Consider the following 24,631-nt stretch of genomic DNA (forward strand, 5'->3'; position numbering starts at 1 on the left):
CCCTCTGTGCCGCGGCTCCGCCGTCACTTCCGGGCTTGCACTGATTCCTGGGAGCTGAACGTCATCGCTCCCAGGAATCAATGCGACGGCACCGGCCCCGCTCATCACTTCCGGGCGACGCCCAGAAGCTGTGGAGGAATGCGGCGCCGCACCGGAAGTGACGAGCGGGGCCGGTGCAGGCGCATTCTGGGAGAAGAGGACGCGGAAGAAGACACAGAAGAGGACCGCGCCGGCTTCAGCTGCCCACAAGAGAGATGGAAACGCTGTGGAAGAAATTTTATAAGTGAGTATTTCTTCTAAAAGGTAAGTGCGAACCGGGACAGATCAGAGGCTAGCCATTGTGGAATGTACTAGCCCTGACTGTCCCGGGGGTATGTTTGTTGAAAAATTATTTCTGTGCCCGGAACTCCGCTTTAAGAATAATGTCACCAAAATGTGTGTTTTGCTGCAATTTGGATGCGACTGCGATTCCAAATTGCGTAATGTGATCATGGCTTTATATGTATTTAGCCTTTTACCTGGAGTTCAGCTTTAACACTAGGAGCCTGCTGACGTGTGCAAAGTGGAGCAAGTGCAATATTGTCTAGGAGTTCTTTGATCGCAAAATTAGCCGGACAGAATTATTCATGGAGTGCAGTAAACTTCCCTGTATAAAAATAGCCGGAGTCATGATTATAGAGCCATGGAAGTTTTATGAGCTGTATGGGAGGAGCAGCTATTTTATCATCATTGTGACCCAGCTAGATACAGCTCCTCTGAACCGCCCAATGGGCCCTCTGATCATTACACATGACCTGTAATCAAATAAAGAAATAACAGATCAGCGCTAAAACAATTAGGTGTTCGCCTATTTTCTGCTGTTTTAGTGCCGAATCACACTAGTACGACTTGTCAGGCGACTTGGTCAGCCTGGCAAGTCGCGCACCGTCGCGGTCCATTGTGTAGTACAGGAACGGTTCTAATAGGAGCGACACAAGTCCGTCCGACTTAGAAAAAGGGTCCTGTACGACTTCGGGGCGACCTGGAGCGACTTGCATAGACATTCATTTTATGAAGTCCGTGCAAGTCACGGTGCATGCGACTTCACAGGTCGCCCCCAAAGTCGTGCCGCTTCAGTGTGAACCGGCACTAACATTTAAGCAGGTGGTACCATGCTTGGGATTTGAACCCATGGTCTGAGTCTTTCTAGGTAGGAGTGCTACCCACTAAGCCCCTGAGATGAGCACAAATATAGCTAGAATATACAGTAGTACCATGATTAACGAATGAACATAGATCAAGATAATCTATATTCTCCTAAAATACAAATGCAAGATTGCTATTAGTAGATGTGACTTGTTTTGCTTCTTTTGCTGATATTTATATTATTATCATTGATATAAGAGTTATATCTCTATATATGTCAAACTTTTTTTATGTCTAATTCATATTTTATGAAAATGTTGAGTTCTATTGATACATGTTGATCTAAAAGGGCATTTATACATAAAGTGCATCAAAAAAAGAGCATCAAATCAGCACAAACCAAATAAATACATAATAAATAGTGTATAAAGTGCAAATATAAAAAGCAGAAGTGAATAATCAATCCCACGTGTATAAAGAGCAATTCATAAGATGAAAAGCAAAACACGGAAGAAATATATAATATAAATATTCAAAATAAGTCCAAAAAAATTGTGAAAAGAATGTGAAAAAAAAACAAGTCTATAAAACGTAGTGAATAACAATATCCAGTGGTAAAGATGTCAGTTCCAACAGCCACTATTTACCAAACACGTGAAATGGCCGCTCACCTTAACCACTTGCCGACCGCCGCACGACTATCTACGTCTGCGGTCAGCCCCTCACAGGCAAAGTAACGTAGGTCTACGTTGCTTGCTTGTGAGGGTCTAGGGAGCGAGCGCGCGCCCCCGGAGGCGCGCTCCCGCTCCCGTGTGGTCACGGACCCCCCCGCGCGTGTGACCAGCGGACCCGATGTCCGCCGGCCACTCGGCGATCGGCGGGGGAGAGGGAGAATGTCAGGCAGCTTGTGTAAACAAGCTGCCTGTCATTCTCCTCGCTGCAAAGACACTGATCACATGGATCTACTATGTAGATCCGTTGATCAGTGTCCTTACAGCTGAAGCCACAGCCAATCACAGTAGAAAGCGGACACACACAGCCCCTCCCTCCCAAATAAAGTTAACCCCTTCACTACCAGTGTATTTTTACAGTAACAGTGCATATATATAGCACTGATTACTGTAGAAATGTCACTGGTAACCCCAAAAGTGTCAAAAATGTCAGTCAAGGGTCCGATCTGTCCGCCCCAATGTCGCAGTACCGCAAAAAAAAATTGCAGATCGCCGCCATTACGCGTTAAAAAAAAAACAACAAAAATGACAAAAATCTTTCCCTTTGTTAGTAAACGCGATAACTTTTGCGCAAACCAATCAAAATACGCTTTTTGCGATTTTTTTTTACCAAACATAGGTAGCATAAAACAAATTGGCCGAAAATGTTAAAAAATTTTGATTTTTACATTTTTTTTGGGGGGAATTTCATATAAAAAAAATGTGAAAAATATTGTTATTTTTGCAAAATTGACGCTCTTTTTTTGTTTATAGCGCGTGATCAAAAAATCGCACAGGTGACCAAATACCACCAAAAGAAAGCTCTGTTTGTGGGAAAAAAAGGACGCCAAATTCGTTTAGGTACAGCGTCGCACGACCGCGCAATTGTCCGTTAAAGTCACGCAGTGCCGAATCGCAAAATACCCCCTGGTCGGAATGGGGGTAAAATCTTCCGGGGCTTAAGTGGTTAAATAAACTAAATATACGTATTCATATAAAGTAATCCAGTTGTTGACTTTCTCAAGGTCACGTGTCTGTGACGCAACGCGTCGGGAAGGAGCCGGGTGACGTCACTTCCAGTCTACGTCACCAACCAACCCAACGAGTATCAGCTGGATTGGTGGAATGAATGTGGCGTTAGAGGTGCCCATACACTAACTAGACAAAGCAAACAATTTTGCCATCCTGTAGAGACCGAATTTGATCGGTAAATGGTTCAATGGACATAAATGAATCCGTTTTTCGTTAATTTTTTCACACATACCTAGTGCAAACAGTTTGGAAGAGAAACATTAACTTTTAAATTTATTCTTGGTTTGGTAGAAATTTTCCTAACTTGTCCTTGGTTTTTTTGGCTCAAAAATGTCACAAACGATTACCGATTTGTGCCCATTAACTGGCAGAAAAATGAACCAACTGTCCAAATGAAAACATCTTTATTCTCTAATGCCTCGTACACACGTACCGATCGTCGGCCGACCGATCGGCCGTCTTTTGTCCAGGGCTGTCCTGTCCGCTGAAAAGTGCAAAAGACTGCACACGAATTTTGTCGGCCAACAACAGCCGACTGCAGAAGTGATGTCATGTGATGGTTAACTTTCCGTGTGTTTTTTCTTTTCTGAGCATGCCCAGTCTTGCAAATCTGCTGATTGTCAGCCGAATTCTGTACTGACTGGCGAACAATCGGCCGTTTTGGTGTTGGCCAACAAAAATTTTAATGCCTGCACAACAGATTCTGTTCGGCCGAAAATGTGCTGTCGGCTGTCGGAAGCATCATACTAACAAGCCTACAATCGGCCGATCGGTCGTTGGCCGAATATTTACGGCCGACGATCGGTACGTGTGTACGAGGCATTACTCGCTGGCTTGCAGCATCTGTGAAATGTTCTTGGCAGCTGCAGGAGGTGAATCGCATTACGCTCGCTCCCAGCTATCCCCCTATCTATATTTCATGTCATAGAAGAATTTTATCTGAGAAAACATTTATCAGCGGATATCAATGTTCACCTCCGAGCAGAGATTTCTTATACTAAAGTTTTATTGACTTCACTGCTTGTTTACACCAGAATACGGTGCGGGAAATTTGCGTTCCATACCCGTTTCCCACACCACATTGAGGCTAGGTTCACACTGGTGCGATTCGGGAAACCCTGCAAATCCTTTACGGGATACCACATCGCACCTGAATAGCGAAAAGTTCACTCTGACATCTGCAAACTACTGCGGTTATCAATGTAGTCAATGACAACCACAGATTGGTTCGCCGATCGCAGTGTGAACTGTGAAATGGTGCAGGAATCAGATCACCCATGCGATCCGATTCCAGTGCGGATCAAAAAAAAGGGTCCTGCACCATTTTGGTCGGAATGCGATGTGTATTCAGCCATACAAACTTTATGGCTAAATTTGCATCGCACAGACATCGCGTGTGATCTGCACAGCAATGCAATGTCTGTGTTTGCACCAGTGTAACCCCAGCCTCAAAGCCCTTTTCCTGCACCAGATTGCATAGTATCGCAAAACAATGCGATTTGGAGTAGTGTGCGTTTGAAAAGTAGTGCATGCACTACTTTTTGTGCAGTGCTGTGCAGTTTCAAGCCCATTCAGTTGAAAAATTGCACTGCACTGAGCTGCGCGAGAATCGCACAGGAATGCAAACCGTTTTCCTGTGCGATTCAGGTGTGAACCAACCTTTTAGGTATACAAAGTAATAGGGAAAACTCCAGGAGATTATTGCAACAATGTTATACATATGACATGACAACATGACTTTTTCCCATCGGGTGTCCTTACAGCATCTATTATACTAACCTTTGGATAGCGCTGCTTTTCCGTCTTTTTGCAAATGTTATACATATGTATACATGAGAATATTGCAACAATGTTATACATATGTATACAGGGGGATATTGCAACAATGTTATACATACAGTATGTGTATAGGAGATTATTGCATCAATGTTATACATATGTATACTGTAGATTATTGCAACAATATTACATTTTACTGTATGTGTACAGGAGATTATTGCAACAATGTTATATTTATGTATACAGGAGAATATTGCAACAATGTTATGCATACAGTATGTATACAGGAGATTATTGCAACAATGTTATATTTATGTATACATGAGAATATTGCAACAATGTTATGCATACAGTATGTATACAAGAGGTTAATGCAACAATATTACATTTTACTGTATGTATACAGGAGATTATTGCAACAATGTTATACATACAGTATGTATACAAGAGGTTAATGCAACAATATTACATTTTACTGTATGTATACAGGAGATTATTGCAACAATGTTACATTTTACTGTATGTATACAGGAGATTATTGCAACAATGTTATATTTATGTATACAGGAGATTATTGCAACAATGTTATGCATACAGTATGTATACAGGAGATTATTGCAACAATGTTATATTTATGTATACATGAGAATATTGCAACAATGTTATGCATACAGTATGTATACAGGAGATTATTGCAACAATGTTATACATACAGTATGTATACAAGAGATTAATGCAACAATATTACATTTTACTGTATGTATACAGGAGATTATTGCAGCAATGTTATACATGTGTATACAGGAGATTATTGCAACAATATTACATTTCACTGTATGTTTACAGGAGATTATTGCAATAATGGTATACATATGCTTACAAGAGATTATTGCAACAATGTTATATTTCTGTATACAGCAGATTATTGCAACAATGTTATACATATGTATACAGGAGATTATTGCAATAATGGTATATGTATGTTTACAAGAGATTATTGCAACAATGTTATATTTATGTTTACAAGAGATTATTGCAACAATAGTATATATATACAAGAGATTATTGCAACAATATTACATTTTACTGTATGTATAAAGGAGGTTATTGCAACAATGTTATGAGAATTTGCTAAATGCCTTCCAAATATTCTTTCCCCGGTTCACACCTATGCAGGTTGCGGTTGGTGCATTTTCTGGTTGCATTTTTTGTTTTTTTATATGCCCTTTTAATGTTTTTTTGATGTGTTTTGCATTTTTGGGAGGTGTCTGTTGTCTTTCAGGAGAAATCAGCAAAAATGTACCGTGTTTTTGATGCGTTGCCATTGTCTATGGAACCAAAAACTCGACCTGCTGTAGGAAAAAAGTCCCTGTCCCTTTCCAAAAATGGTGGAAAAATGCGAATGTGACCAATTGCATACCATGTTAAATGGACTGTAGTGCTTTTCTGCAAAACTGAAAACGCACAGAAAAACGCATAGGTGTGAACCAGGCCCAGTGTTTTTGAAGAAGTTTATTATTGTTTTATGCTTATATGATTGGTTTTCTTTATAAGAGCCCAACACACAGTACAGTACAATGTGTCCTGCCACACATAAATGCTTACACTGTTTTCAAAGCATTTGCATGCTGTAAATTTTTAATACCAGTGCAGACAAGTTGATTTTTTTTCTGTGCGACTGAAACTGACGATGAGGTGACACTGAGCAGTGATTGATGAGTAGGAAGTAGCCGGGTCTGCGACCTCCATAAAATACGGCACTGACAAGTCATCATCATCACCGCACACCTGGGTGCCGGTCCAGACAGACAGGTGATAATGACGTTGTTACGCTGTTACACTGTTATAAATGACCCCCTCATTGCTTCGGTCAGAGTTTTCTATAAATAAGATTTATTGGATGAAAATTATTAGAAGGTTTGGCTGTCCATAAATGTATAAAGAGTCTGTACATGTGTCAAACACAAGGCCCGCTGGCCCAATCCGGCCCACCCGACCATTTAATTTGGCCCTTGCCCCTCTCTTGCACCTGCAGCACCCTCCTTCATTTCTGCTCCCACTCTGTCTCAGAATTCGGAAAGCAAAGAGAAGGACAGAACTCCTCCTACAGATCCTGCACCTCTCTGTACAGCCACAGCACCCCCTCATCTCCACCCCCACTCTGTCTCAGCAGTCAGCAGCAGTAGAGAGGACAGAACTCCTCATACAGATTCTGCACCTCTCTCTTCAGCCGCAGCACCCCCTCATCTCCACCCCCACTCTGTCTCAGCAGTCGGCAGCAGAGAGCAGGATAGAACTCCTCCTATAGATTCTAAACCTCTCTGTACAGCTGCAGCACCCCCTCATCTCCACCCCCACTTTGTCTCAGCAGTTGGCAGCAGAGAGGAGGACAGAACACCTCCTACAGATTCTGCACCTTTCTTTTCAGCCGCAGCACCCCCTCATCTCCACTCCCACTCTGTCTCAGCAGTGAGCTTAATAGGTTTTGAAGCCGCACACAGGTAGATGAAATAAACGGTGTTTTTATTCTTCAAAAATCATCAAGGACAAACAGACAGTGCGGGAACAGATGAGTCCAAGGTAGACGCGTTTCACAGCACAAACGGCCGCTTACTCATTGCGTAATGAGTAAGCGGCCGTTTGTGCTGTGAAACGCGTCTACCTTGGACTCATCTGTTCCCGCACTGTCTGTTTGTCCTTGATGATTTTTGAAGAATAAAAACACCGTTTATTTCATCTACCTGTGTGCGGCTTCAAAACCTATTATGCACGTTTCCGGATGGCGGATCTGGCCGGCACCAGGTTGGGCTTGCACCTGAGCGGCTTCCCCTCCCCCCTGTCTTCAGCAGTGAGCTGCCAAGAGGAGGACAGAACTCTTCCTACAGATTCTGCGTCTCTCTGTTAAGCCGCAGCACCCCCTCATCTCCACCCCCACTCTGTCTCAGCAGTCGGCAGCAGAAAGGAGGGCAGAACACCTCCTACAGATTCTAAACCTCTCTGTGCAGCTGCAGCACCCCCTCATCTCCACTTCCACTCTGTCTCAGCAGTCAGCTGCCAAGAGGAGGACAGAACCCCTCCTACAGATTCTGCCCCTCTCTGTTCAGCCGCAGCACCCCCTCATCCCCACCCCACTCTGTCTTGGGGGGACCAGCGACATTAATACAGTAATCAGTGCTAAAAAATATGCACTGTTACTTAATAATGACACTGGCTGGGAAGGGGTTAACCCAGGGGCGATCAAAGAGTTAAATGTGTGTCTAGGGGGTGTTTTCTGACTGTGTGGGGGATGGGCTTATTGGATCAATACAGAGACCCGTGTTCCTAAATAGGAGGACCACAGGCGCTCTGTGTTGATTGCTGAGAGAAGAACGCTCTGCTGTGTTTATAATGGTAGACCACCGTTCTGTCTCCACTGGGAGCGATCGCGGGTGCCTGGCGGCAATCCCTGCTGATCAGCTTCCCCTGTGGGAAATGGGCCACCCACGCGCGCACCCACTAGCGGTCTCGCTGTGATTGCTGAGAGAACAACGGTCTGCTGTGTTTACTACAGCAGACCGCCGTTGTGTCTCCACAGGGAGTGATCACAGGTGCCCGGCGGCAATCCCTGCTGAGATCAGCTTCCCCTGTGGGAAATGGGCCACCCACGCACGCACCCACTAGCGGTCTCGCTGTGATTGCTGAGAGAACAACAGTCTGCTGTGTTTACTACAGCAGACCGCCTTTCTGTCTCCAAGGGGAGAGATCGCAATGCCCGGCGGCAATCGAGGCCGCCGGCTCCACGTATCAGCTTCCCCGCTGACGAATGGGCGCTCGCCCCCTGGATCGCTCCCGCAAACCACCGTACAGGTACATCGATTCGCAGGAACCTGCTGACTTGGCTGGTCAGCAAGTGGTTAAAAGGCGGCGTGCATCTGCGTGCGATTTTGCAAGCCAAGGTTTTTTTTTTTTAATTCAGACCGGGAATATTCCCAGGCTCCCGAATAAGAAGGGTTAATGGGATAAACTCTGCTAGAACGCGGCGTCACAAGGACGTCACCCAGAGAAAATTCAAAGCCTGAAACGTGTAATTTGAAAAGCCGCTGCCCCTACACTGCCCGTAATTATAGGCCTGAGGACAGGACAGACCTGCTACACGACTGCAGAATTATCCTCCGAGCCCCCCCCCCCCCCCTGCAGTCACCTGGGCTGTCTGTATCCTGGTCACCATTTATATCCCCAGACCGATACATGATAGGAAATGGCACTTCCAGGATCGGGGCGTATTCACACCCACAGCGCTGCCCAATGCAAGAACACAACATTTCTTTACTCCTATGGTGTTGGTGTGTCTGCAAAAAATAAAAAGGAGACGTTGCATCTTTGTGCAGTGCATAGAGACACACGGCAATGCATTGCAAAGCACTGCAGCGCATACAGGGGGGGGGGGGGGGTAAAAATCAATAAAAAAAAAAAGAAAAGAAATCAAAAACCAGATTTTTTTTATTTAACCAGTTCTGTACTGGAAGGATTTGCCCCCTTAATGACCAGGCCATTTTTTGCGATTCGGCACTGCGTTACTTTAACTGACAAATGCGCGGTCATGCGACGCTGTACCCAAATAAAATTGATGTCCTTTTTTCCCACAAACAGAGCTTTCTTTTGGTGGTATTTGATCACCTGTGCGATTTTTATTTTTTGCGCTATAAACAAAAAAAGGGCGACAATTCTGAAAAAAAACAAACAATATTTTTCACATTCTGCTATATAACATTCCCAAAAAAAAAAATTTAAAAATCAAATTTTTTAACATTTTAGGCTAATTTGTTTTCGGCTACATATTTTTGGTAAAAAAAAAATCCCAATAAGTGTAATTTGATTGGTTTGCGCAAACGTTATCGCATCTTCAATTGCGCGGTCGTTCGACGCTGTACCCAAATAAAATTGATGTCCCTTTTTCCCCTAAACAGAGCTTTCTTTTGGTGGTATTTGATCACCTTTGCAGTTTTTATTTTTTGCGCTTTAAACAAAAAAAAATAGCAACAATTCTGAAAAAAACACAATATTTTTCACTTTCTGCTATATACATTCCCCCAAAAAAAAAATTATAAATTTTTCATCCCTTTAGGCCAATTTTTTTTCTGCTAAATATTTTTGGTGAAAAAAAAAAATAGCAATAAGTGTATTTTGATTGGTTTGCGCAAATGTTATCACATCTACAAACTACGGGAAAGATTTCTGTCATTTTTATTTTTTTTTATTTTTTTTTACTAGTAATGGCGGTGATCTGCAATTTTTAGCGGGACTGTGACATTGCGGCGGACAAATCGGACCCCTAACTGCTATTTTTGGGGGGGACCAGTGACATTACTACAGTAATCAGTGCTTAAAATATGCACTGTTACTGTAATAATGACACTGGCAGGGAAGGGGTAAACTCAGGGGCAATCAAAGGGTTAAGTGTGAGCGTTAGGGGATATTTTCTAACTGTGGGGGCGTGGCTTGTGAAATGATCATAGAGACCTGTGTTCCTATATAGAAGGATCACAGGAGCTCTGTGATTATTTCAGAGAGAACCGTCTGACTGTTGTTCTCTCTCAGCTGGGAGCGATTGCGGGTGCCAAGTGGCAATCACGGCTGCTGGTCCTGTGGATCGGCATCCCCGCTGCCTAGTGGGGGCAGGAGCGCACCGCTGGTGGCGCACGCTTGTCCCCTAGCACCACTCCCACGAACCAACATACCAGTACGGCGAATTCGCGCAGCCAAGCCAGCCTGACGCAGTATATATGCGGCGGGCGGTTGGCAAGTGGTTAAATTGGATTTTTTTGATCTTTATCGAACTTATTTTATTAAAATGCTTTTGGAGTAAAACATATATCCAAATATAGCTTTCTGTTTAAGATACAATAATAATTTTGTTTATTCAGCATGAAATGGAGCTTAGTTATGTAGCATGAGGCTGTATATTCTGCAATATTTATTTAAGTGCCGTTTCACATTAGTGCAATGCGGGAACCCTGTGAATCCACTGCTGGTTCCCACATCGCACCCGACTGCCTGACATTCACACGGCCATATGCGAGCTGCTGGGAGCATCAATACAAAAGTAATGACACCCCAGATTAGTTTGCATATCGCAGTGCGAACTGGCAATTCGGACAGGAATCGGATTGCATATGTGTGGACACTCATTCAATCTGATTCTGGTGCGAACCAAAAAAAAGGGTCCTGCACAACTTTGGTCCGAATGCGATGCAAATTCAGCCATATAATCTGTGTGGCTGAATTTGCATCGCACAGACATCGCATGTAATTTGCAGAGCAGTGCGGTGGGAATCACATGCGATGTCTGTCATTGCTATAGTGTGAACCGGCTCTGCAAGCTGAGATTCCATGCACTGCATTGATGCATTCACACAATTTCACACTAACTACCAGCAAGAATGAGTCCTTACATTTAACCACTTGCCGACTGCCGCGCGACTATTTATTGCGGCGGTCAGCCCCTCACAGGCAAAGCGACGTAGTACTACGTCGCTAGCCTGTGAGGGTCTAGGGAGCGAGCGCGCTCCCGCGCAGTCACGGACCCCCCCGCGCATGTGACCGGCGGACCCGATGTCCGCCGGTCACTCAGCGATCGTCGGTGGAGAGGGAGAAAGGCAGGCGGCTAATGTAAACAAGCTGCCTGTCATTCTTCCCTGTGTAAGAATAGTGATCATACGGTTCTACTATGTAGGACCGTTGATCACTGTTCCTAAAACCTCAAGCCACAGCCAATCACAGTTAGAATCACGCCCCTAGGGACACACATAACCCCTCCCTCACAAAAAAAGTTAACCCCTTCACTGCCAGTGTAATTTTACAGTAACAGTGCATATTTATAGCACTGATTACTGTAGAAATGTCACTGGTAACCCCAAAAGTGTCAAAAATGTCAGTCAAGGGTCCGAACTGTCTGCCGCAATGTCGCAGTACCGCAAAAAAAAAAAAACGCAGATCGCCGCCATTACGCGTTAAAATAAAAACAACAAAAATTACAAAAATCTTTCCCTTTGTTAGTAAACGCGATAACTTTTGCGCAAACCAATCAAAATACGCTTTTTGCGATTTTTTTACCAAACATATGTAGCAGAAAACAAATTGGCTGAAAATGTTAAAAAATTTTGATTTTTACATTTTTTTTTGGGAATTTCATATAAAAAAAATGTGAAAAATATTGTTATTTTTGCAAAATTTACGCTCTTTTTTTGTTTATAGCGCATGATCAAAAAATCGCACAGGTGATCAAATACCACCAAAAGAAAGCTCTGTTTGTGGGGAAAAAAGGACGTCAAATTTGTTTAGGTACAGCGTCGCACGACCGCGCAATTGTCCGTTAAAGTCACGCAGTGCCGAATCGCAAAATAGGCCCTGGTCAGGAAGGGGGTAAAATCTTCCGGGGCTTAAGTGGTTAAAGAGCACCTGTCATTTCAGATCCATCATGGCAGTGCCTGTCAGCGGGCATCCACTCACCTGCTGCTGCCACGTCCCTCACCTTGTTGTGTTACTGCCGCATCAGCAGCCCTCCCATGAGTGGTCAACAGCGGGTCAGAGGAGAAGCTGCTGCGGGACAGAGATGACAGTTGCTGTCTGCTGTGTGGCAGAGCTGTGTAAATGTAAGGACTGGATGGACAGAAATAGACATATTCTGGCAGATGAAGCAGGAGGAACACTAGGAAAGCTCTTTATACTGTAATGGCTGTGCCTTGTCCTCCGCTCTGTCTCCTCCATCAGTATTCCAGAACATTCCCCAGGAGGGGGAGGGGGGGGGGGGACTTGTACTCCAATAAACAGAGGAGTGTCCCAGAAGATGATGGAACGGAGGAGAATGTTACCAGTGACTTCATGAAACTTTTTGTTCTTGTTGGGAAATCAGATACCGAGTGACTATCGGAGCAGGAATTTGATGTCAGAGAAAGACAACAAAGACATCGTGTGATATCAGGTCACACATGAGGGTTTATTGCAAGGATCATATAAAATCAAAGGGTGGCGCACTAAATAAAAAACATGAATAATGTGCAGACAGAATGGTATCCAAAATGTAGATCATAGATTGTTATAGCCGTCATTTAAAGGTGTAGTGTTGAGTATCAGTCGTGAGTCACCACCATCATCAGAAAGGTTAGACACTCACCAGATGGCATGGCTACCATTACAGTAGCTAGACAGTTAAAGGGTAGCGCACTACATAAAAAACATGAATAATGTTCAGACACTTTGGTATCTAAAATGTAGATCATAGAGAGTTAAAGCTGTCATTTAAAGGTGTAGAGTTGAGTATCAGTCGTGAGTCACCACACTCACCAGAAAGGTTAGACACTCACCAGATGGCATGGCTACCATTAATGTAGCTAGAGAGCCTCAAAGTGTAGCGCACTAAATAAAAACCATTATTAATGTGCAGACAGTTTGGTATCCAAAATGTAGATCATAGAGAGTTATAGCCATCATTTAAAGGTGCAGTGTTGAATATCAGTCGTGAGTCACCACCATCACCAGAAAGGTTAGACACTCACCAGATGGCATGGCTACCATTACAGTAGCTAGAGAGCCTCAAAGTGTAGCGCACTAAATAAAATACATGAATAATGTGTAGACAGAATGGTATCCAAAATGTAAATCATAGAGTGTTATAGCGGTCATTTAAAGGTGCAGTGTTGAGTATCAGTCGTGAGTCACCACCATCACCAGAAAAATTAGACACTCACCAGATGGCAGGGCTACCATTACAGTAGCTAGAGAGCCTCAAAGTGTAGCGCACTAAATAAAATACATAAATAATTTGCAGACAGAATGGTATCCAAAATGTAGATAATAGAGTGTTATAGCGGTCAAAGGTTCAGTGTTGAATATCAGTCGTGAGCCACCACCATCACCAGAGAGATTAGACACTCACCAGATGGCATGGCTACCATTGCAGTAGTTAGAGAGCCTCAAAGTGTAGTGCACTAAAAAAAACATTATTAATGTGCAGACAGTTTGGTATCCAAAATGTAGATCATAGAGAGTTATAGCCACCATTTAAAGGTGCAGTGTTGAGTATCAGTCGTGAGTCACCACCATCACCAGAAAGGTTAGACACTCACCAGATGGCATGGCTACCATTAATGTAGCTAGAGAGCCTCAAAGTGTAGCGCACTAAATAAAAAACATGAATAATGTGCAGACAGAATGGTATCCAAAATGTACACCATAGAGTGTTATAGCCGTCATTTAAAGGTGTAGTGCAATGCATACTAGCACATTATGTATTTCTTTTGTAGGTCAGGGGTCTTCAAACTTTGGCCCTCCAGTTGTTCAGGAACTACAACTCCCATCATGCCTAGTCATGTCTATGAATGTCAGAGTTTTACAATGCCTCATGGGATGTGTAGTTCCGCAACTGCTGGAGGGCCGTAGTTTGGAGATCCCTGTTGTAGGTAAACAAAAAGAAAAAAACATTTGTGGACTTTACTTCCTCTTTAATTCAAAAAAGTATATTTTTTCCCAAAAAATTGCATTTGTAAGACTGTAATGTATTGCAGCAGCCACCATTTTATTCTCTGGGGTCTCTGCTAATATATATATATATATAATGTTTGGGGGGTCTAAGTAATTTTCTAGCAAAAAATCCAGATTTTATCCTGTAAACAAGTGTCAGAAATGGGCCCGGTCTATAAGGCGCCGTATCCAGCTGTATCCTTGTTAGTGCCGCCCGGTGGCTGACAGTCCGTCTCATCAGTCCTGACATTCCGGGCACGTCTCCAGGAGCGGCGGGTCCTGCCAGGGACTGTGTGCCAGCTCTAAGAGGCTTTTCGCAGCCCTCCCTATTAGTAATGATCCTATCGCTATCTGGGTGTGAGCAAACTTGGATTCTTTGTGTTTGGCACCGCCACACCCAGCCTGACGGACAGAAATATTAAATATTAGCATTCCACCGGGCTGTGCGCATTTCATGGAAATACTTCCACTGACGTAAGAAATGGACCCAAACTTAAAGTGGCCCTCACATCACATAGGGTACATAAATAATGTGTCATTGTAACCCTTCCAGGTATTTATTACCTCCCACAGAGATCACAGGACTCCCCCTGACAATACCTTCATCTGCTTTTTTCTACGGCTCCATCTTTGTTCAGGCATCATCCAGAGTCACCCAGTGGTGTATTTTGGTTCTGTGCTGCCCTAGACAAGATTAAAATTGGGCGCCCACCCCCCCCCCCCCCTTCCCCTCCTATGTAAATTTGCCCCACTCCTTTTTTAATGGATGTGACTCCCTCCAAAATTGAAGGACTACAAGTCCCAGCATGAACCCCTGAGATTTCACGAGAGGTGGGGTGGGTGTGGGAGAGAGAGAGGGGGGCGGGTGAGAGGAGATGAGAGAGGGGTGGATGAGAGAGAGAGGGGGGTGAGAGAAAGAGAGGGGGGTGAGAGAAAGAGAGGGGGGTGAGTGAGAGAGAGAGAGGGGGATGAGTGAGAGAGAGGGGGTGTGAGAGAGAGGGGGTGAGAGAGAGAGGGGGGTGAGAGAGAGAGGGGGATGAGTGAGAGAGAGGGGGTGAGAGAGAGAGGGGGTGAGAGAGAGAGGGGGGTGAGAGAGAGAGGGGGATGAGTGAGAGAGAGAGGGGGGTGAGAGAGAGAGGGGGGATGAGTGAGAGAGAGAGGGGGGATGAGTGAGAGAGAGAGGGGGGATGAGAGAGAGAGGGGGGATGAGAGAAAGAGAGGGGGGTGAGATAGAGAGGGGGATGAGTGAGAGAGGGGGGATGAGAGAGAGAGGGGGGGATGAGAGAGAGAGGGGGGATGAGAGAGGTGAGAGAGAGGGGGATAAGAGAGAGGGGGGATAAGAGAGAGGGGGATGCGAGAGGGGGATGAGAGAGGGAGAGAGGGAGGGTTGAGATTGGGGGTGAGAGAGAGGGGGGGGGGTGAGAGAGGCTGCTCTAGCAACCAATGGCCAATAGAGTCTCAGGTGGAGGGGGCGGCTTTGTTGCTGCCCCCCTGCAAAGTGTCACCCTAGCCCTTGGCCTTGTTGGCCTAGGCCAAAATACAGCACTGGGGTCACCATCTACTGAGATACCGGCTCAGAGATGAGACAATCATATAGTTCCTGGTGTTGTTTTTGCCTGTGTTCACAAATGTCTGACACAGATCAGCCCCTGCTGTAGCCTCTCACCTTGTGACTTGCAAGTTATACAGTACAGCCTGATCACTGTGGGGGAGGGGGGGGACTGAGGAAAAGTTTCCTCCTGCCTGCAGCAGACTAGACAAAGTCACTGGACTAGAACGTAAAGACAGATTTTTATTGTAAAAGGTGGAACATTTCTGCAAACTCACGTACATATACATGATTTTGCGCTTGGGGGCCACCCTGCCGCAGTATATGTACGGTAGGCGGTCCTTAAAGCGTAACTCCACTTTTGTTGAGAAAAAAACATTCCCCTCTGGGTGATCTCTGTACATTGCAAGGATTATAACAAACTTTGTTGCAGATTCCTTCCTTTTATTATTCTGAAGAAATCATTGTTTGTTCCTCTGTGCTGAGTGGGTCTAATGGGAGTGGTTTCATAATTATCTATCAGCTGTGGCAGCTGCAGGGCTCTAATGAGGAGATCTGCTGGGCCTGCATCCCTTTAGACGTGTTCCTATTGGGAGGATCTCACCAAAAATGACATTGATGTTGCAGGGGATGCCAGAAATCTGACTTCTATCTTAGTGCAGACTTCTGGGAAAATTGGTGAGCCAATCACACAAGCAGGAAATGATGTTTCTGGGGGTGTGGTCAGTATACATTCTGTGTACAGAACACCTCCAGGCGGCCATATTGCATTGCATTTTCAGAATATTGCAACAGCTGCAGATTGAAAAGGAAAGGTCATTTTTATTTAACATTCAATTACAATATGATTTGTTTCGCAATTGTATACGCTATATCGGTGATGGTGAACCTTGGCACCCAAGATGTTTTGGAACTACATTTCCCATGATGCTCTTGTATTCTGCAGTGTAGTTGAGCATCATGGGAAATGTAGTTCCAAAACATCTTGGGTGCCAAGGTTCGCCATCACTGCGTTATATTGTTTTATTCTTTATTTGCTACTTTTTCCCTTTGAAAGTGGAGTTACCCTTTAAGTGGTTAAGATCGGAAGCGGGACATTCCCAAACAACATGAGAGTTGCAGGACGGGGGGGGGGGCGGTACCGTGGCTCACGCTGTCACCTCTTTATGCGATGACATCATTCCTGCTTTTAATAGATCCCACGCAGTGCGGTCGCCTTTCACCGGGGAGTGACTCAGGTTATGAGTCGTGTAAACTAGGACAGATGAAAAGGAATATTTAGACATTCAAAGACCTATTAACTTCAGTGGGCTCAGGAAGCGCATTATAGAGCGGTCACAGATTTATGGGGGGCGGATCGTTACTTTGTTGTCTTGTATTGTGGTATATGGGGACAGCTCAGTCCGCGGAGACTTCCAAGTGTATCTGTCAGAGCTAAACTGACAAAGGCCACTTCCACCCGTACCATTCACTAACAAGGAGGGTATGAGAGTCATTGAAGGACTCGGAAGAGAGATATTCTAATATAAGAAGAGGCCATTGGGTTTTTTATTTTTATTTTTTTTTGCTAAAAATTTTAAAGAAAGATACGTTTTTCTTAGTTTCTGTTACAGAATTTTGTAAATAAGTAAATTTTCTCCATAATGGATGTGCGCAGATGAGGCTGCACTGATGGGCACTGAAAGGCAGCACTGACTGGCATCACTGATGGGCGTTGAGACGCACAGGCCAAGGGCGTAACTACAGGGGTTGCAGGGGTTGCAATTGCAACCGGGCCCCATGCTGCAGGGGGCCCGCACGGCTCCCCTGTACTCCTGGATAGGAGGGGCGGCGGGTGCAGCATGTAGAGAAATCACTGTCCTCCTTCTTCCTCCTGTAGCTGCAGGAGGAAAATGGAGGAGATTGGTTCCTCTGTACGCTGCCCCCGCCACTCCTCCTATCCAGTTCACTTGTGTTCTACTGTCTCTGGGCCCTGTGTGCTCCCCTGATCCTCCCTCCCCCCCCACCCGCTGTGCTGCTGGCTTCCTTCCTCCCCTCTCCTGCCAGCTGCTGCAGGGGATGTGAAAATGGAGGAGATTGGTTCCTCTGTATGCTGCCCCCGCCACTCCTCCTATCCATTCACTTGTGTTCTACTGTCTCTGGGCCCCTGTGTGCTCCCCCCCCCCCCCACTGTGCTCCCCTGATCCTCCCCCCCCACCCGCTGTGCTGCTGGCTTCCTTCCTCCCCTCTCCTGCCGGCTGCTGCAGGGGATGTGAAAATGGAGGAGATTGGTTCCTCTGTATGCTGCCCCCGCCACTCCTCCTATCCAGTTCACTTGTGTTCTGCTGTCTCTGGGCCCCTGTGTGCTCCCCTGGTACCCCCCCCCCCAATGTGCTCCCCTTCCCTCTCCTGCCGCCTGCTGCAGGGGATGTGTCACAATAGAGAACCAGGAAGGGATCGGTAAATATGTAATTTACCAGCTCCTTCCTTTTCTGAATGGACAGAGTCATAGTCAGTTACATTGTAAAAAAAATAAAATAAAATGATAAAAAATAATACAATTAAAATACCAAAAAAGAAAAACTACTGACACCAGTGGGTGAACTTCCAGGATAGCAAAGGTCACACTTGCAACCAGGCCCTGGCATTCCACCACCGTGGGGAGGCCCCATGATGGCAGGAAGGGGGCCCACTGCAGAACTTGTGAAAGGGTCCTGCTGCAGGACAGTAATAAAGGGCCCCGCAACAAGAGTAAAGGGCCCCAGGATCAGTGGGAAGAGCCCCAGGCTTGAAGGGAAGGACCTGGGGTCCGGGGGGCCCTTCATGGTTTCTCGCACCAGGGCCCTGAAGGTTCTAGTTACGCCTCTGTAGTGAGTGGACATTTTTAGTCCGCTAGTAACCAAAAACATGGCCGTCTCCAAGGCGGTGACAACTAGCTGGCGGACTAAAAATGTCCACTCATTATACCGTATACCGGAGTGTATACACTGCTGCAGGACCGTAATAAAGGGCCACGCAACAAGAGTAAAGGGCCCCAGGATCAGTGGGAAGAGCCCCAGGCTTGAAGGGAAGGGCACGGGCCAGGGGTCCGGGGGACCATTCATGGTTTCTTGCATCGGGGCCCTGAAGGTTCTAGTTATGCCTCTGGCAAAGGGCACTGCGAGAGTGGGACAGTGTCATATGACATCGTCCCTAAACGAGAGAGCTACCCTGAACCCGTCAATTCACAATACGATGGGCAGGAGTTGGTTAAAGGGGACTCTAATCCCCCTATTGTGTCCATAATGTGAATTTCCTATGATGATCAACTCCATCTAGTGACCATGATGCGGTATTTTCCTCATTTCAGTATTTCAGGAAAATACCACATTATGGTCACTAGATGGTGCTGATAATCATAGGAAATTCACATATTAGAAACAATTTGGGGATTATTTGTGTCTGTTTAGCTCTAACAGGTACACTTGAAACTCTCACAACTAATCCCAAAACTGTGTCTAATAAGTGAATAGTGATGGTACTGAGGTACCATGCGATCCAGTGCAGGTAAAACACTGCGCTTGCAATCTGCGTTTGGGATGTCGTTAGATGTCGCTCTTGCATGAACATACCCAGTGGTGTAAATTCCTGGATACTCGGAAGTCGTGTTCAATAATTTATTCTTGTGCGCATTTTTACGCAAGCGAACAGCCAACCTATAGCGACTCCTATCACTCCATTACCAGAACTGCACTGCCCACCTGTTATGTAGGGACCGTGGTGCATTTTGAATACAGATATGACATTTGCTGACAAAACACGTAAGGGCGGGGCCACACGTGCTGTCATTGTGATCAAGTTGTGTCCTTCATGTTGATTTTTTTCTAGCTTTTAATAAAATTGGGGTATCTGGCTCACGCTATGTGGAGCACAGGTCTCGTTTTTTGCTTTTTTGAGTGTTTTGAGTACAAGAGAGCTTGGCACCAGAGGAAGTCCTGTCAACTGGCCCCGGGGGTCCTCTTTACCTTTATGTGAGAACAATCTTATACCTGATCTCAGTGCCATCTTAAGAGCATTATAGGCCCCCGGGCAATGCAGTGCACTGGGGCCCTGCCTATACAATCACCCACGAGAATAAAAATGCAAATTATTGATAAGGCGATATTTATTGGTACAGCAGTGCCAGGCTAATGACAGCTTCCAAGTTCGGCAGCTGGGTCCGATGAACACACACACCGACGGGAGTCAGACTCGACTGTCCTGCATGTGCCTGTTCCCCTGGAGGTGGACAGGCATTCCTGCAGTTGTGGGCTCCCCCTCCACAGCCAAAGTGTCCTGACAGCAGCGCAGGGTTGACAGGCGCTTGTCAACTGCTGGGACTGGGTTGCTGGGCAGGTGGGGCTCCCTGGGGAAGTGGGGCCCCCCGGGCAATTGGGGCCCCCGGGCAACTGCCCAGCGTGCCCATTCGGTAAGATGGCCCTGCGTGATCTACTATCAAGATGTGTGTCCTACAGTGAGCCAGGGAGCTTCTATTCATGCCAGTTATACCCTTTCTATTAATGTAGGGGGGCCCCTTGGATTGTTGATAGAGGGGACCCTTTGCACCCCACCACCTGTATGATAGAAAATGTTTTTTGTAGCAGGAATTTGTGTTCCAGGAATCCCACTAATGTGCTTTCATCTCTTCTCTTCTGCAGGGCAAATCCATCGCACAGACGGGTCGCAGCAAGCTGCAGAATCAAAGGGCCGGCCTGAACAATCAGATCCTGAAAGCCATGCGGATGAGGGCCGGGGCTGAGAACCTCCTGAGGTACGTTCCCATCCATTCAGCCACAGAATGGGCCCTTTGTTCTGCGGGGGCCCGGTGATCTGAGATTCCCACAGAGGATTCCCAACAGATGCGGCTCACTAATGAACACAAAGAGACAAGCTGTGATTGTAGCAGCGGGTCACTCTCAGGTTACCGTCCCTCCCCGCGCATCTCCGGTGACTGCTACTGTGTGTGCATCACTCAGTAAAGGGATGAAGAACTTTCTACATACCCATTAGTAGGTTTGTTACAGGGCTGGTCCACCCCGAACCACCTGAAAGTCTCCTCTGTCCTTCTTTAATCACTATTGTTGAGATCGCTGAGTTCCTGTGTCTATACACCTGCTGTGCCCATTATGAGGGGTTCCCACCATCCCTGTGCTGAGTCCCCAGGTCTGTACACCTGCTGTGCCCATTATGAGGGGTTCCCACCATCCCTGTGCTGAGTTCTTGGGTCTCCATACCTGCTGTGCCCATCATGGGGGTTCCCACCATCCCTCTGCTGAGTTCTTAGGTCTCCATACCTGCTGTGGCCATCATGGGGGTTCCCACCATCCCTGTGCTGAGTTCCTGGGTGTGAACGCCTGCTGTGCCCATCATGAGGGGTCCCCACCATCCCTGTGCTGAGTTCCCGGGTCTGTACACCTGCTGTGCCTATTTATGAGGGGTTCCCATCATCTTTGCATTGAGTTCCCAGACCTGTACACCTGCTGTGCCCATTATGAGGGGTTTCCACCATCCCTGTGCTGAGTTTCTGGGTCTGTACACCTGCTGTGCCAATTTATGAGGGGTTCCCACTACCTCTTCATTGAGTTCCCAGGTCTGTACACCTGCTGTGCCCATTATGAGGGGTTTCCACCATCCCTGTGCCGAGTTTCTGGGTCTGTACACCTGTTGTGCCCATTATGAGGGTTCCCACCATCCCTCCCATGCCCTCTATAATTAGGTTCTACCATCCCTGCACTGAATTCCTGCGTCTGCTCCTAAATAAACCCACTATAATGGGGTGACAACAATGCAGCATGGCTCCTAAATTCCGAGCAGAGCTGTCACTTTCATATAGTGGGGTTGGCTTTCAGTATTGTTATAAACCTTAGCTTGTCAATCATCACCTGGCCACACCTAGCCCCGCCCACAGCTTTCTGGAGTGACCGCACCCCCTCTGTTGCTGAATCCCTCCCACTGTGAGCGGCAGTGTCTGGGAGGGGGAGCGCGGGAGACACAAATGAAGGAGGATTTGGCCCAGTCAGGGGAAGGTAAAGGAAATTTCTTGTTGACTTTATGAGGCTTGTACCTCTCATAGCAACTGAATATAGGACTGGATTATGTCTCGTACCGTGTGTATAATCAGACGACTTATCGTTCCCATTTTGTTGCATGATACTAGCAGCGAATTCAACACTGCGTACTAAATGTGTGATTTTTTTTCGTGCGATTCTGGAAAAGCTTCTTGGTTGCGTAGCTACGTTACGGATTGTGCAAAACAAAAACAATGGCATCCAGGCTTTTCTGGGTTATTTTTGTGTTTCTGATCATGCGCGGTCTTTGTCTTTCGATTGTTAGCGGACGCACACTGTACTGATTAAACGATCGTCGTTCACTAGGCTATCATACGCAGGGCTGGTGCAAGGATTTTTGCTGCGTTAGGCAAAATAAAAATTGCCCCCCCCCCATATGCTCTCCCGCCCCCCATCCCAAGTAGCTGAAGGGGTTAAAACCAGTGGGGGCTGGTGCTCCATCGGTCGAGGGGGGTGGCAGACGGACATGGCAACAGACCCCCCCCCCCCCGTCACTCCAGAGTCCAGTCCACCCCATATCCCCCCCTGTCACTCCAGAGTCCAGTCCACACCATATCCCCCCCCCCCCTGTCACTCCAGAGTCCAGTCCACACCATATCCCCACCCCCCTGTCACTCCAGAGTCCAGTCCACACCATATCCCCACCCCCCTGTCACTCCAGAGTCCAGTCAACACCATATCCCCCCCCCATCACTCCAGAGTCCAGTCCACACCATATCCCCCCCCCCATCACTCCAGAGTCCAGTCCACACCATATCCCCCCCCCCCCGTCACTCCAGAGTCCAGTCCACACCATATCCCCCCCCATCACTCCAGAGTCCAGTCCAGTCCATATCTCCCCCCCCCCGTCAATCCAGAGTCCAGTCCACACCATATCTCCCCCCCCCCCCCCCGTCACCAGTTCACTTACCTTGTTCCTCCGGACGGCGACGGCTTTCCCCTCAGTCTCCATGTTCCCTCTGAGCGCCCTTTTCCTCCCTCCTCCTTTGCCAATTGGATGTCTTCTCCTTTGGCCAATCGGGAAACAGGTCTCAGGACCCGCTTCCTGATTGGCCGGGAGGAGAATCAGTGTGGCAATAGCAAATATTCATTCGCTATTGTCACACAACTTTGTGGGCTCAGGGCGCAGTGCTCTGCGCCCTGAGCCCACCCTTTTTTGAAGCCTATTAAAGCCTCTGGCTCTAATCATGTGCTTCAAAAAAAAAAAAAAAAAACCCCATTGGAATCCATGCATCCGGCGCCCTGCATGTAGATTAGGGTGCCGGATGCATGGATGGGGGGGGGGGGCCCTAATGGACGGGCTGGCCACCACTGGTTAAAACCCCTTGAGTGACTTACGGTAAGTCACTTACCTCGGGTCAGGCTCCGCCGACGCCCCCTGCTAAGTTGCGTCCTAGGCGGCTGCCTAGGTTGCCTTACTGGTAGCGCGGGCCCTGATCATATGACAAATGTTTTCGTGTTTGTCCCTTCCCATTTTGTTGGACGAAATGACGTGATTTGGTGTCGAAAGCTGCGTACTAATGATCAGATTATCGTGCGATCAATTGGAAAGAGATTTTTTTGGTACGATTATCTGATCATGTGTACGAGGCATTAAACTGTCACACTGGAGCCTGCAGCTGCCCTTTAAAGTCAGGACAGTGACTGGCTGTTACTTTGTTTCGCTTCTGTGGTCTTCTATACTGTCCTCCTTTGTTGGTGGTCCTGGACTGTGAAAGCGCAGAGCTCCCTGGAGGGCGATTGATTCTGCCCCCCCCCCCTTTCTTTTTCTATGGCACTCATAAAAGCACTACACGCCACTTAAGTCGTCTCTTCTGACGCCCCATTGTCTGGGGGAATCCTCTATTGTCATATAGAAGGCTTTGTACCCAGATTAAGGTGGACCCCTGCATCGCCCATCCTGAGAACAGACAGCAGCTTCCCTCAGCAACAGCTGCAAACTCTCATCTCCTCTTTGCTGCCCGGCTATGGGAGTGAAGAGAAATGTTCAGGTATGTGAAGCACAGAACTCACTCCCCCTCCATTGTGACACTCCGAGGCTCATGCAAAAAATTCCACGCATTGTTTCACATCACTATCTGATTTACAAACTGTATAACGCCAGTAATTCGCGTTCTGAAACGATATTCTCTTTTTTAATAAGTCCAGTTTTTCAAAGCAAGGAGAAATTCCCCCAGGGGTTTTTTTTTTTGGCAGCAGTACATTAACCGGTTAAGGACCACCTGCCGCAGGTATACTACGGCAGGCAACCGATGTAGGTATATGTTGGTCGCGCGCCTGCAGCTATGGGGCGAGCGCACACCGCCGGCAGCATACTCCCGCCCCCACTCGGCAGCGGGGACTCCGATGCACGGGTCAGGCGGCTCTGATTGCTGCTTGACACCCGCGATCGCTCCCCACTGAGAGAGAAGAACGGTCAGCTGTTGTAAACACAGCCGACCCTTCTTCTCTCTGGAATGATCACAGAGCTCCTGTGATCCTTCTATATAGGATTACAGGTCTCTGTGTTCATTTCACAAGCCCATCCCCCATACAGTTAGAAACATGCCCCTAGGCTCACATTTAACCCCTTGATCACCCACAGTGTTAACCCCTTCCCTGCCAGTGTCATTAGTACAGTGACAGTGCATATTTTTACCACTGATTACTGTAGTAATGTCACTGGTCCCCCCAAAAGTGTCAAAAATGTCAGTTAGGGGTCCGATCTGTCTGCCGCAATGTTGCAGTCCCGCAAAATATCGCAGATTGCCGCCATTAATAGTAAAAAAAAAAAAAAACAATAAAAATGACATAAATATTTCCCGTAGTTTGTAGACGCGATAACTTTTGCACAAACCAATCAAAATGTGCTTATTGCGATTTGTAGCAGAATA

General features: G+C 46.6%; 1 protein-coding gene across 1 annotated transcript in view; it reads left to right on the forward strand.

Moving 5' to 3' along the window:
• The window catches only part of RHPN2 (rhophilin Rho GTPase binding protein 2), a 125,423-nt gene that overhangs the window by 40,854 nt on the left and 59,938 nt on the right, over positions 1–24,631 (forward strand). Inside the window, exon 2 of the mRNA XM_082270410.1 lies at positions 20,349–20,461. Within this exon, the coding sequence (XP_082126536.1) occupies positions 20,349–20,461 (113 nt within the window). The remainder of the gene's footprint in view (positions 1–20,348; positions 20,462–24,631) is intronic.

Source organism: Pelophylax lessonae (assembly GCF_965119305.1).
Source record: "Pelophylax lessonae genome assembly, chromosome: 10".
Taxonomy (NCBI): Eukaryota; Metazoa; Chordata; class Amphibia; order Anura; family Ranidae; genus Pelophylax; species Pelophylax lessonae.